This window comes from Oratosquilla oratoria, unplaced genomic scaffold, assembly GCF_046742065.1.
Source record: "Oratosquilla oratoria isolate Oo_2021 unplaced genomic scaffold, ASM4674206v1 SCAFFOLD45, whole genome shotgun sequence".
NCBI classification, from domain to species: Eukaryota; Metazoa; Arthropoda; class Malacostraca; order Stomatopoda; family Squillidae; genus Oratosquilla; species Oratosquilla oratoria.
In genome coordinates this window covers 1985504-1999829 of record NW_027467710.1, presented here as the reverse complement: position 1 = coordinate 1999829, position 14326 = coordinate 1985504, and the positions used below count along the sequence as shown (strand labels likewise).

The 14326-nt window shown below is 38.8% G+C and overlaps 2 protein-coding genes across 2 annotated transcripts in view; one reads left to right on the top strand and one right to left on the bottom strand.

Moving 5' to 3' along the window:
* The window catches only part of LOC143023144 (neurofibromin-like), a 375045-nt gene extending 373287 nt beyond the window's left edge, over window positions 1-1758 (top strand). Inside the window, exon 55 of the mRNA XM_076181656.1 lies at window positions 1420-1758. Within this exon, the coding sequence (XP_076037771.1) occupies window positions 1420-1565 (146 nt within the window). The 3' untranslated portion in view covers window positions 1566-1758. The remainder of the gene's footprint in view (window positions 1-1419) is intronic.
* Window positions 1759-4592: 2834 nt separating this feature from the next.
* LOC143023143 (RAD50-interacting protein 1-like) overlaps window positions 4593-14326 on the bottom strand; it is a 45305-nt gene continuing 35571 nt past the window's right edge. Inside the window, exon 11 of the mRNA XM_076181655.1 lies at window positions 4593-5552. Within this exon, the coding sequence (XP_076037770.1) occupies window positions 5345-5552 (208 nt within the window). The 3' untranslated portion in view covers window positions 4593-5344. The remainder of the gene's footprint in view (window positions 5553-14326) is intronic.

The window sequence follows — 14326 nt, the reverse complement described above, 5'->3', positions numbered from 1 at the left end:
TGTGTTGGCTTCATTAACTTGTGCATTCAGTGAATGTAGGTAGTATGGATTGTGGTGTTAGTTTAGTTCCCTGCATAGGTGCTCTATGTAGTGTTTTTTGTAGGAATTGAAACCATTCTGTGTGTTTGTGTTACCATTGATCCTTATTCGTAGTGTGTTGAGAATATGTTCTTGTGCTGGGGTGTTTCTGGGTGTGTATTATGTGGTAGCTGCAGCTTCAACTCTATGTACTGGTTTTTGTTGACAAGTGCAGTGCAGGTAAGGCAGACCCATGTATAATGTGTGTTACACTTGATGGATGTGTGAGAAATTTGTAAGTCTTGTGCATTGAGAATATTATTATTGAAACTTATAAATGTAATCATTTGAAGGAATAGAATTTATTCCTTTAAGAGGCATTTAAAATGTATGTTATAAAAAAAAAGTGGCTAAGGTAAACATAGGGAGCATCTTCATATTTGTGTGGCAGGTGGTTAAAAGTTTAGCTTCAGACCAGATTTAAGGAAATACTTTTCCAGTCACAGTGACAGTTCTAGAGTGGTTTCCTTTGTATAGTTTTGAATCTTTGACAGATGGATAAAAGAAAAAGGGTTTAGTGTGAATAATGATGTCAACCACATGGGTATGCCTGTGCTCAGGATATCATCCAGCATTAAGACAGTACTGAATAGGATTGGCTACAGATTCAAACTGCCCCAGGTGCGACCATCACACAAAAGACACAACACATACTACAATGCCCCTCATAAATAATCCCCAAACAGGAACATAATATCTCTTTCCTAAATGATTTATGGCCCCACCAGGAGGCTGTGGCCAATTTCCTGGTGGCTGCGAGTTCTGCAAGAGAGATCAGGGCAACAAATTGATTGATTGATTAATTGATAGTGATGTCAGTTTGGAGGGTAGCTTTGCAGCCTGGCTGATCTTGACAGGCTGGATTTTACTCCACAGCATAAGTCAAAGTAGATCTTTCTAGGGGAAAAAAATAGTATTTAGATATTGTTTACTTCAAGTACAGAAATGTTAACTTTGAAGTAAGGAAAATATGATGTTTCTTGTTAAAAATTCAAATTTATTTTGAAAAGATAAATTTTAGAGTATGAGTCCAATATTTGTTCTGCACTTGTTAATATCATTACAAGTAGTCTGGCAAATATTAGTTTATTCATTTATTTGTGTAATATATATATATATATATATATATATATATATATTTGCATGTATTTTGTTGGTTTTGCTCATGCTTGCCCCAAGTTTGTTTTGACTGGGGCATCTCAAGTTCTACTTATTATTTAATGACAATAATCAAAGCTAACAAACAGTGAATGATGGTATGTATAATGTTGGATTGGCTGAGTAGCTGCTCAGCATGGCAATTACTTTTCTTGATCACTGATATGTTATTTGTTTCAGCAGAAGTGGAGCATAGTGAGGGCATGTGTGCGCCATGCCACCCCAACCCACCCGCCCACCCACCAGGATCCCGCCCCAAGCAGGTGTTGCCCAGCCTCATCGCCAAGCAGCGCTCTTTCCGCTGCAAACTCTCTAACAAAAGCAAGTGAAGGAGAACAGCTGTGGCCGGGATTATAACAAACATTGCACATGTAAATGGGGTATTCAGCAGCTGTGGCCTAGACAGTGAGGAGCTGTGTCCTGGACAACACAAGCAGCTGTTGCAGCTATTATTGTAACATGCAAAATGGGGAAAGAAGGGGGGATAGGGAATTATGAAAGGGGAAAAAATATGGGTGGGAGGGATTGGATAGGTAGGGGTTAATGGGATGGGGAAGGGGGAGGGAAGTAGGGGGGGACTTTGTGATATTCTTGTATTAAGGCCAAAGGTAACATAGCTACTAAGTGGTGGTGTGCATCCATGTGTTGACCTCTCCACCTATCACCATTATCATGTTATCATTGTCACCATCATAATCATCATCATCATCATCATCACAAATCATCACCTCATGATGTCAAGGCCAACCTAGAGGCTTTGCCCTATGTATGCTACATTTAGTTGCTGTTGTATTATAAGGGGTATCTTCTGTGTGAGAGCTAGCTGTTGGAGCTTGTGTGTAAGGATAGGGATTTCTACCCTTGTTTGTTAGTTTACAAGACTGAATGAATTTGTGACCTCAGTTGTGAGGTGTTGTGTTGTTAGATGGCTTTATGTCCTTGTGTACAAGTTTATAATACAAGATGGGAAGACAAGTTGAAGCCCTTCCTATGAATGGTTATCCAGAATCATGTAGTTGCTTCTCTTTGTATGTATAAAGGTTGTAAGACTGAAGTGGTGTGCATGCTTCTTTTTATGTCAGTGTAGTGTGTTCTAGAGGTGACTGTTCCTCATGTATAAAGTGTGCTGTCTTTTAGAATATTAGTTATTCCGTTGTATAAAGCACACCCTGTAATGGAAAATTGGATTCATTCTCCTGTGTGTGACAAGTGTGCAAGGTTTTGTTAAGTGGTGTTTTCTTCCCATTTTGTCCAATCAATTGTTGACATTTTTAAGTAATATGATGTTTCAGTTTGGATGTTACAATGATAATGAGGAAATATCTTCTGCATACTTAGCAGCAGGTGTACACAATTGAATGGATTTTATGCAGGAGAGTGTGCCAGATGTTTGTATTTGGAAGTATATATAGTATGAAATTTTACATATAACGTACATACACAAGTGAGTTTTGCATGTATATTTTATGAGTAAAGGTACTTGAATGTAATATTTTGTATGTATAAGTGTATTTGAAGGTAAAATGAAGTGAGAATGTGATAAAGTGCAAGTAAGAAAGTAAGTATCATGTTAGTGAATTATGAGAGGTTTTGAGGAGGTCGTGTACATAGACAACTTCGGCATGTACATAGAGCGCCTTGCCTGGTGCAGCTGGGGAGGGAGGGGAAGGGGGGAGGTATAAGGTCACTGCCTGGCTAGGCAATGACAGCTGTGGCAGTAAGTGGAGCAGCTGGACATCAAGGAAGCTGTGGGCTGTAGAACTCAGGTAATATTGTGGAGTTAGTCGACCAAGTGGACTATTTGTGTAGGCTGAGCTGGTCAGGTTGTATGGAGGCATCACTTGTACATATTGCATAATAGAGGAACCTGTACACCTCTACAGGATGCAACAAGGTGTCAGCACGAGACCAAAGACATTGAATCCCATACTCACAGTCCCAGCCACCTCCTTGAGTCTTCTTGTGCTGCTGCTGCTGCTGCTCCAGGGTCAAACCAAAATAAGTCGTTCACCAAATCACAAATTGGTTTAAAATCAACGAATTCAGTTTAGTTTTGCCAAATCCCTCAGGTGGAAAGGCGGCGTGGAGCCTCTTATCACTCTGCCCAAAGGTCACCAGCAGAAGTAGTCGAGGGCAGCATATACTGGCTGTTGTGGGATAGTTTGCTAGTCTTAGGGAGAATGTCATTGCAGAACCTTGTGAGTCTGGTCACACAAACCATTTAGTTTGGTACCAACTGAAATATAACGCTTTAGAAAGTTGTAATATTTGATGATCTGAGGAAAAAAATATGGTAGTAGTAATAATAATGAAGAAAAATATTGAACAGCAAACTTTATGTACAGCATTGGCAAAACTGTTCTTATTTGTACCTGAAAGTAGCCCAGGAATGAACAGCAGTTATCAGGTGTTTTACTGGGACTGTTCAGAACTGGGGAATTTTATATCAAAATATTTATTTATGTGACAAAGTATATTTGTTGAAGACCCTTGGAAGTTTTATAGTTGTAACATGTTGTTAACTTTATAAATCACTAATCCTCTTGTACTGGGTATATGGAGCATCAACACAAGTAATTTCAAATTTATTGAGACATTTTTTTTTCTATCGACTGTTATTTGATCCAAATTGAGAAAGTTTAAATGTAAGGTCAGAGTTTTGCAAGAAAATGCATGTAAGGGGGTGAATGGGGTGGACTTTTTCAAAACAATTATTTTGATAGTTTTTGTAAACAAATGAAGACTTGCATTTTTGTCTTCTGAAGGCATATGGTTGTGGCAAAACATGGCAGCTCCTAATTGATGACAGAATGCAGACACAATATACAAGCTGATATTGTTTTAATTTAGGAACTATTGAAGGTAAGAAGTGTAACATTTGAAACACTTTTTACAAAGTTGTTCTATTGTTAGACCCAGAGCTACAATTAACCTTAATCTTATTTTCCCCCCTTCCTCTTTCTTTTTTCTTTTTGACATATGTAGGTCAGTATTGTCTAATGTAGACAAAGGTCATGAGGCTCAGAACATGTTTTGCCATGTCTGTACAAAGTAAGGCTCACAAGGTTTGGTGGAGATGAAGATAACAAGAGGCAATTAAATATTAACGGTTCAGAAGTGTATCAAAATGGTTAATACCAGAAGCAAACTCCTGCAGTCCACCCAATGTGCTAATCCTTTCCCACCATTATTTTTCATTAAGAAGTTAGCCAGTGTTCTGCACAAGGACTCTACAAGTGTTCAATGTTGTGTTATGGCAAAGATTTGATAGGCAGCTTCTATTTTTTGTCTCTCAAAATATATGATTATGTCAAGGAACTATTTTAAATTTGGAAATATTGCAATAAAAGGCAAAGTATGTGGATATCTTTAATAACCTTTAGTTTGAATACATTAAATTACTGAAATAGAAAACAAATTACTAGAAAATGTACTCTTACCTTTTTTTAAAGTAAGGGAAAAAGAAGTCAACATGGAACTAAGCACAATATTTTGGTAATCAATGCCGTTTTCCTTAACTCCTTTCAATTGGTGATAACCAATTAATGTTCTGGGTAGGTGAACATCAGATTTAATTCGGTTCAGGAAGCATCACCATAAAGTGGGTATTACCTCTTCAGTACAAGTCAAATATTAGTGTGCACATCAGGTTGCCGGATGTATGATGATGCATCACAATACACACCTTACAGAATATAAAGTTTCTGCAATTATACTCGTTCTCTTTCACCTTGAATGTGCTGAATGGCCTACTGGCTCCGGTGCTTAGCCTTCAAGCCAAAAAATTCATAAATCAATCAACAATCTTTCACCCTGAATAAATGTCACAGAAAACATAATCAAGCCTGTTCAATGAATACAGGAGTTACCCAGCTACAACAAAATAAATATAATCAGGCATCATCATATTCAAGAGGTTCAGCCTAATCTTGATTCTCTTAGCAGAGTAATACCTGACTGAATGGATATAGCTATAATGAAATATAACATTGGTTCTTTTATAATAATGTAGTGCACTGTTGGTGCCCACTGGTCTGACATCTTAATGTTGGGTTTGAGTCTTACACTTCTCTGACTGCCAGCGATGACTGTTTACTGGCATGGGAAGTTACAGTGTAGCCATATTTGTTCTAATGTTGAGAATGACATCAGCATCCTCAGGTAGTAGAAGTGACACTCCATGTTCTGCCAAAGCCTTGACAGGTGAGGCATTGAGGCTAAAGCTCTCTTTGTCATCCCGCCATGCTCTAATAGTCTCCCGCAAAAGTAGAGCCGTTGCACGTCCTAGTGTAAGTAACAGGGCAGACTCCTTGATGCTGTTGGGATATAGTGATAAATATGTAGTGACATATACTAAAACTACTCACTGATTAGACAAGAATATATATAAAATCAATGCTTTCCCCCACTTTTATACTGTCCTGTACCACTTCTCTGAATATTCATTTCTTTTTTTGCTGAACCCTGTGGTAGGGGAGCAAGAATACTGCCACTGGGTGTTTCCATTTGAGTCATAAAAGGTGACAAAAATGGTATGGGGACAGGATTAAACATCCTTCTTTCTGTAGCCCCAAAGGGTACATTCCTAAAAAAACACAAAGGCAAAAGTATCTGGGAGTTTTCCAAAAAGAACCTTAAGGTTTGGGTCTTTTAATGTACATGGATGTGGTACAGAGGAGAGTAAAAGGGAAGAGATAGGCACTGTTTGTGAGAAGTAAGATGGATGTGTTAGCACTGAGTGAAACTAAGTTGAAAGGGAGGGGAGAGTCTGAGTTTGGGAATGTAATAAGGAGAGTGTCAGAAGGGATGGCTATACTAATAAGTGAAGAGACAGTAAGCATGTGATGGAGTGGAAGATTTTCAAGGTTAATGTGGATGAAGATGAAACTGGGGAGATATGGCTCTTTGTAAGTGCAAATGGGCATGGTAGTTAGAAGAGTGTAGAGGAAAGGGATTTAAATGAATGCATAAATTATTATGGGAGAAATATCAATGTAGTGGTATTGGGAGATTTCAATGCTAGGGTAGGAGACAAACCAATAGATGGAGTGGTTGTGAAGTGTGGAGTTCAAGGAAAAATTTGTAATGGAGATATGATGGTGATGTGTCTAGAAAGTTGATGATAGCAAATTCAGTGTTTAGAAAGTCAAACATAAGTACACATGGGAGAGGGAGGTGGATGGAAGGGTGGTAGATAGGGCTTTAATGAACTATATAGTAGTAACCAGAAGAGTAAGAAGAGTTCTGGATGTACATGTTTTTAGGGGAGAGTGGTAGAATATCAGATATTTTTTGGTGGAACGTAAATTGAGTGTGGAGCATTGATGGAGAAAGGGAAAGGACAGAAGGTAGGGAGGTGCTTAGAGTAAACTGATTAAATGAGAAAGAAAAGAAGGATTACAAGAGCTGAGGTAAGAGTGGGAGAGAGTGAAGGATAGAACTAGGAATGGAAGAATAAGGATGTTTCAAGGAGGAAGTCACGAGGTGTGCAAAGTTGTGTGAAACAAGGACAAAAGGAAATAGAAAGGGTAGTGAGTGGTGGGATGATGAAGGAAAAGTAGAAGAGAAGAGACGAGCATTCACAGATGAGAGGTACAAGGATAGAATTATATGAGGTACAAAGAAAAGAGAATTATATGAGAGGTACAAAGAAAAGAGAAGTAAAATATAAGATAAAAGAGGCAAAGATAACATATGAAATGGGGTTAAGAGTATGACAGAAAATTTTGAAAGTAATAAAAAGATGTTCTGTAAGGAAATTAAGAGAGTAAGGGGAGGCCAATCAAATAGAGATGAAAAAATAAAAGGTGCAGATGGAGAGATAATGGAAGAAACAGTAAATGGAAGATGGGCAGTATTTTTGGGAGTTGTTAATGTGAAGGAGGGAAAGGTAATTGCAGTGGGAAGCACTAAGAAAATGAGTGATGAAGAAAATGGAGGAGGAAAAAGGAAGATGAGGTGAAAGCAGTTATTAAAATGATGAGAGCAGGTAAGGCACCTGGGTTAGATGGGTGTCATGTGGAGTATCTAAAAAAGGGAGGTTACAGTGATGGTGGACAAGCTGGTGAGGTTTAAGGTTTGTCTAAGAGGGTAGAGGGCTGGAGGATTGGAAGAGTGTTAGTGTAGTAGTTTCAGAAGGATCAGTTTGAGTGTAGTTGGGAAGGCTTGTGGGAGGGTTTTGATTTAAGGGAGTGACACATTGCTTTAAAAGAGTAGGCGATTTTTTTTTTTTTTTTTTTTTTTCCAAATCTATTTTTAATGAATATAGGTGTAAATACCCCTTACATTAGTGTGTAATTCCTCAGGGTATTGTGTTCCTCCCATGTACAGTATATATATAAGGCATAGTTAATATTTAATGAAGATATAGTGAGCTCTAGTGAACCTTTAATTACTCAATGGAAAATCCTTCCACATCATTCAGCTTGGTATGAAATGAGAGCTTAGAGTCTGGAGAACAAATCTTATTGAATACATTTTTTCAAACTGATACCTCTGATTATTAATTTGTTTCTCTAAAAAAATGCTGCAAAATTCAGGTTTCATAAATTAAATCAAATTTTTTATTTTTTACTGTAGAAAATAAAGAGCACAATGTTTTCTTTCAAAAAAAAAAAAAAAAAAAAAAAAAAAAAAAAAAATCCTTAACCCCTTCCATATGGTGCCGCATACGTAGGCGGCATGAGGAGCAAGTGGATATGCGAGGCTGCCATATCGGCGTCTTGATTATGTTTATTGTAGTTGCCCCTGCGTAATGACATACTCTCTAAACTGTCTTCACATTTTCTATGGTTATCAAAATTCATGGGTGAAAGAGAGAACGATCGATATAAGCGGTGACTATAATTTATGATGCAAGTATTACGACACATCGTACGTCTGGCAGATAATGCTGCCCGCGAGATTTTGGCCCGGAGTGAAGAGGTTAAAGAACAACCCAAGATATTACAAAAAAAAAAAAAAAAAAACTTTACAGGATGGGGGATTTAAATTTTCATGACCAATTGTTTGATGGTTGCAAAGTATAGCAAATCTCCAATTTCCTCTTCTTTGCTGATGAAGTGAGGGTGAGTGGTGTGGTGTAAGATGGGCGTGTCTAGTAAATGTTTGTGGAGTGCTGGGTGCAGCTTTGCTGCTTTTCTCCCCTTTTTCCTTTTTGTTTCTATTTCAGGCACTCACAGGTCCTCTCTATACAGGTATGATAGTGGGTAACCAAAAAAAAATCTACATTGGCCAGGGGTCCAGGGGCAGAGCCCCCGATGGGGGTCAGGGGGCTGCAGGCCTAGGCTGAGTCCCTGAGCTGAATCGCTAGTAAACAAACACATGTAAGCCGTTTCGTTGATGTTGCTATCAATCTAATTTGGCCAAAATAAAATCTACCCCAGTCATCACCTTGCTATATGTACACATGTGCACCACACCACGCAATGCTACACAATATGAATCATTTGTGGGCCAGCACAAAATAAACCACTTAAACAGGTACAGCTGACATACAAATCGCCCAAAACTTCACATCAACCAAAAATTATTCGACCACATTTTTCTTTCTTTTTTCTAACAGGATAGTTTATTACAATCAGGAATTAATGACAAAAAATTGAGATCATTGTCAGGGAAAGAAAAAATCGGAAGAATATCATGCTGTCTATATTCTGCCGCTTCACTCTCTTGTTTCTTGTAAATTTTTCCATGATCACAGCAACAATACAGGGCGAGGAATCAAAATTGCTGCATACGGTGAGAGCGCCAGGAATTGTTGCATACGGTGAGAGCGCCAGGAGCGACGTCACCTTTGACCTTTTCCAGAGTACTGCCTTGTCCACTGTCTTTGTGTGGTATGCTGGTGGGAGGAGTTGCCAAATATCTCTATAAACACAATTCTGTAGCAAAAAACCAAATAGCTATAGAAATGTTGACATGATTTCAATATACAGAACATTTTTTATGCAATGGGGTTGCCAGAAGTTGCCAATATTTTATCTATTTTATGCTGTATAAAAAGATAGAAAAAAATACAGTTGTATAATTTTGTATGAAATGTTTACCTAAAATTCGCTCATGTACCTGAATTTTTTGAATGATCACTGGCAACGCTCCCTTAACGGATTAGGAGAGGAACAAAGGGAGTAATTGGTGAGGAACAGTGTGGGTTTAGGGCAGTAAGGGTTGTGTGGATCAGATTTTTGTGGTAAGGCAGATATGTGAGAAAGCTTTAGGAATAGGTAAGGATGTTTTATGGGCCTTTATGGATTTGGAAAAGGATTATAATAGGGTAGACAGGAAGGCACTGTGGGAGGTATTGCAGATATATAGCATAGGAGGAAAGCTGTTAAGGGACTGTCGCCAGTGATCATCTGCAAAATTCTGGTACATGAGCGAGCGAATTTTAAGTAAACATTTCAAAAGAATCTCTATGATGGTGGCAACACTCATACAAAGTTATATAGCTGTATTTCATTTTATTTTTTTATACAGAATAAAATAGATAAAGTATTGGCAACCTTTGGCAACCTTTGGCAAGCCCATTGCACATTCTGTATATTGAAATGGCGTCAACATTTCTATAGCCATTTTGTTTTTTTTTGCTACAGAATTGTGTTCATGGAGATATTTGGCAACTCCTCCCACCAGCATACCCCACAAAGACAGCAGACAGGGCATCAGTACTCTTCAAAAGGTCAAAGTAAGGTGATGTTCCTCCTGGTGCTCTCACCATACGCAAATTTTTTTATTCCTTGCCCTGTATTGTTACTGTGATCATGGAAAAATTAACAAGAAACAAGAGTGATGCAGCAGAATAGAGGGTCCATGAGTGCCTGAAATAGAAACAAGAAGGAAAAAGAAACAGGAGAAGAGCAGCACAGCTGTATCCAGCACTCCACAAGCATCTACTAGCCACGCCCATCTTACACCTCCACCCACGCCACACACCTCACACCTCAGCAAAGAAGAGGAAATTGGAGATTTGCTATACTTCGCAACCATCAAACAAATGGTCGCAAAAATTTAAATCCCTCGTCCTGTAAAGTTTATGTTTTTGTTCTTTCTGTTGTAATATCTTTGGTTGTTCTTTATGGGTTTTTGTTATTTTTGTTTCATTTGAAAGAAAACATCATGCTCTTTATTTTCTATAGTAAAAAATAAAAAATTTGATTTATTTTATTTTATTTATGAAACCTGAATTTTGCAGCATTTTTTAATTATTGAGAGAAACAAATTAATAAAAAATCAGAGGTATTAGTTTGAAAAAATGTATTCAATAAGATTTGTTCCCCAGACTCTAAGCTTTCATTTCATACCAAGCTGAATGATGTGGAACGATTTTCCATTAACCCCTTCCATACGGTGCCGCACACGTAGGCGTCATGGGGAGCGAGTGTATTCGCGAGGCTGCCATATCGGCGTCTTGATTATATTTATTGTAGTCGCCCCTCCATAATGACATTCTTTCTAATTCTTTTGTAATCGCATTTTCTATGGTTATCAAAATTCACGGGTGAAGAGAGAACGATCGATATAAGCGGTGACTATATTTTATGATGCGAGTATTATTACGACACGTCGTACGGCTGGCATTGGCTGCTGCCACCGAGATCTAAGTCCATGACGCCTACGTGTGCGGCACCGTATGGAAGGGGTTAAGTAACTAGAGCTTCACTAGAGCTCACTATATCTTCATTAAATATTCACTATGCCTTATATATACATGGAAGGAACACAATACCCTGAGTAATTACACACTAATGTAAGGGGTATTTATACCTATATTCATTGAACACATTTGAAAAAAAAAAAAAAAAAAATCACCAACTCTATAAAACGATGCGACACTCCCTTAAGAGCAGTCAAGTTTTTATGAGAGTAGTAAAACTTGTGTTAGAATTAGAAATGGAGAGAGTGAATTGTTTGAAGTAAAGGTGGGACTTCACCATGGATGTGTTATGTCACCTTGGGTGTTCAACTTATATATGGATGACTAAAGAAAATGGAAAAAAAAAATAGGAGATAAGCCAGTTGTTGTATGCTGATAACATGTACTTGTAGCAAGACCAGAGAAGGGATTAAGGAAGTTAGTGATGGAGCAAGCTTGGGAAGGTGTGCGATAGAGGTTGAAGATAAATGTGGGTAAAATAAGGTGATGAGATGTACAAGGGGAGTATGTGGCAGGAAATTGGAGGAGTGGAGGTGGAGGTAGAATGCAGATTGAGAGAAGCAAGTAATTGCCTTCGGGGATTAAAAAGTGTAATGAAAAATAGACATTTGGGAATGAATGTCACCTGCCAGTGTGTGGTTTGTGAGTTAATAGGTTGGAGTTTAGGGTTGTAGCCTAAAGGGATTCATGTAGTGGGTGGGTGGTATATAAATATTCATAACATGTTCCTGTGGTGGGGGAAAAGAATACTGCCACCAAGTATTTCCACTTGGATCGTAAGAGGCGAGAAAAAAGGGATGGGGATTGGGACCAGGCATCCTTCTCCCTGTAGCCCCACAGGGGACATTCCTAAACAAAGTAAAGGCATAAGAGGGTCTGGGATTTTTCCGACCAGCACCCTAAGGTTTGGGTCTTTTAACGTGCATGGATGTGGTATAGATGAGAGTAAAAGGGAAGAGATAGGTAGTATGTTTGTGAGAAGAAAGATGGATGTGTTGGCTTTGAGTGAAACTAAGTTGAAAGGGAAGGGCGAGTGTAAGTGGGAGGTTATCAGGAGTGAAGAGAGGGCAAGGGAGGAAAGGTGTGGCTATACTAGCAGTGAAGAGACAGGTAAACGTGTAGTGGAGTGAAAGGAGGTTTCCTCAAGGATAATGTGGATGAAGGTGAAACTGGGAAAGGAGATGTGGGTTTTTATAGTGCATATGGGCCTGGCAGTGATAAGAGTGTGGAAGAAAGGGAGGCTTTTTGGATAGATTTAAATGAGTGCATAGAGGGATTAGGGAGAAATGTCAATGTAATATTACTGGGAGACCTTAATGCTAGGGTAGGAAATGATCCAATTGGTGGTGTGGTTGGGAAATGTGGAGTTCCAGGAAAGAATTGTAGTGGAGAGTTGCTGGTGGAGATGTGTCTAGAAAGAGAGTTGATGCTAGAAAGTCAAGCATAAGTACACATGGAAGAGGGTGGTGGATGGAAGGGTGGTAGAGCATTAATGGATTATGTAGTAGTAGATAGGAGTATGATAAGAAGAGTTAAGGATGTACATGTGCTAAGGGGAGAGGGTGGGGGAATATCAGATCATTTTTTGGTGGAAGGTATGTTGAGAGTGGAGGATAGATGGAGAAAAAGGAAAGGGACAAAAGGTAGGGAGGTGCTTAAAGTGAACTCTTTAAATGAAAAGGAGAAGGAGTACAAGAAGAAGCTGAAGGAGGAGTGGGAGGGAGTTAAGTATAGAGTAGAGATAGGAGTGGAGGAATGGGGATGGTTCAAGGAGGGAGTCACAAAGTGTGCAGAGATGGTGTGTGGAACAAGAAGGACAGGAGGAAATAGAAGGAAGGGTAGTGAATGCTGGGATGAGGAAACAAAGAAGGTTGTAGAAGAGAAGAAGCAAGCTTTCACAGATTGGTTACAAAATAGGACGAGGGAGTCATATGAGAGGTACAAAGAAAAGAGAAGTAAAGCAAAAGGTAAAGGAGGCAAAGAGGAGAGCAGATGTGAAAAGGGGTAAGAGTATGACAGAAAACTTTGAAAGTAATAAAAAGATGTTTTGAAAAGAAATTAAGAGAGGGAGACGAGGCGAATCAAGTAGAGAAGAAAAGGTAAAAGGTGCAGATGGAGAGATGATAATGGAAAAGAAGTAAGGGGAAGATGGGCAGAATTTTTTTAGGGAGTTGCTAAATGTGAAGGAGGATAGGGAGGGAAAGATAGCTGCAGTGGGAAATGCTAAGAAAATGACCGTGATGAGTGCAGAAAATGGAGGAGAAATAAGGAAGGATGAAGTGAAGGCAGTTGTTAAGATGATGAAAGCAGGTAAGGCACCTGGTCTGGATGATGCCATGCAGAATGTCTAAAAAAAGGAGGTACAGTGATGGTGGACTGACTGGTGAGGTTATTTAATGTTTGCTGGAGAGAGGGTAGAGTGCCGGAGGACTGGAGGAGTGCCTGTATAGTTCCACTTTACAAGGGAAAAGGGGACAAGTGTGAATGTAGTAGTTTCAGAGGGATTTGCTTGTTAAGTGTAGTTGGGAAGGCTTATGGGAGGATCTTGATTGAGAGGATTAGGAGAGGAACAGAGGGAGTAATTGGTGGGGAACAGTGTGGATTTAGGATGGGCAGAGGTTGTGTAGATCAGATTTTTGTGGTAAGACAGATATGTGAGAAAGCTATAGGAAAGGGGAAGGATGTTTTTTTGGCTTTTATGGATCTGGAAAAGGCTTACAAGTGGGTAGACAGAAAGGCACTGTGGGAAGTTTTGCGGATATACGGGATAGGAGGAAAGCTTCTAGGAGCTGTCAAGAGTTTTTATGAGAGTAGTAGAGCTTGTGTCAGGATTAGAAATGGAGAGAATGAGTGGTTCGAGGTAAAGGTGGGACTTCGTCAGGGATGTGTTATGTCGCCCCCTGGCTGTTCAACTTGTACATGGACAGGGTAGTGCGAGACAAACTGGAAAAAGTACAACGGCGAGCCACAAAACTGATTCCAAATATCAAAAATAAATCATACGAAAATCGACTAAAACACATGAATCTGTTTTCCCTAAAAAAGCGTAGACTCAGAGGTGACTTGATACAGGTCTTTAAGATTTTAAAGGGAATTGACATCAAAAGTGACAAAATTTTCACATTGAATGAACATCAGACAAGAAACAATGGTCTCAAGCTGTCCGGAAATAGATTCAATTTGGAAGTAGGTAGAAACAACTTTGCCAACCATGTAGTTAATGAATGGAATAAACTTCCTGCATAGGTAGTGCAATGTAGTTCAGTTCGAAGCTTTAAGAATCATTTAGATAAATACCTAAGTAAGATGCTGTAATGATTATAATTTATCTTATATTATTTGTTTTTGTTTTGTTGTCATTTGTCTGTCTGATTTTCATTTATTATTAGTTATATGTCAATTTATTATTATTTACTATTTACCTGTTTGTTTATT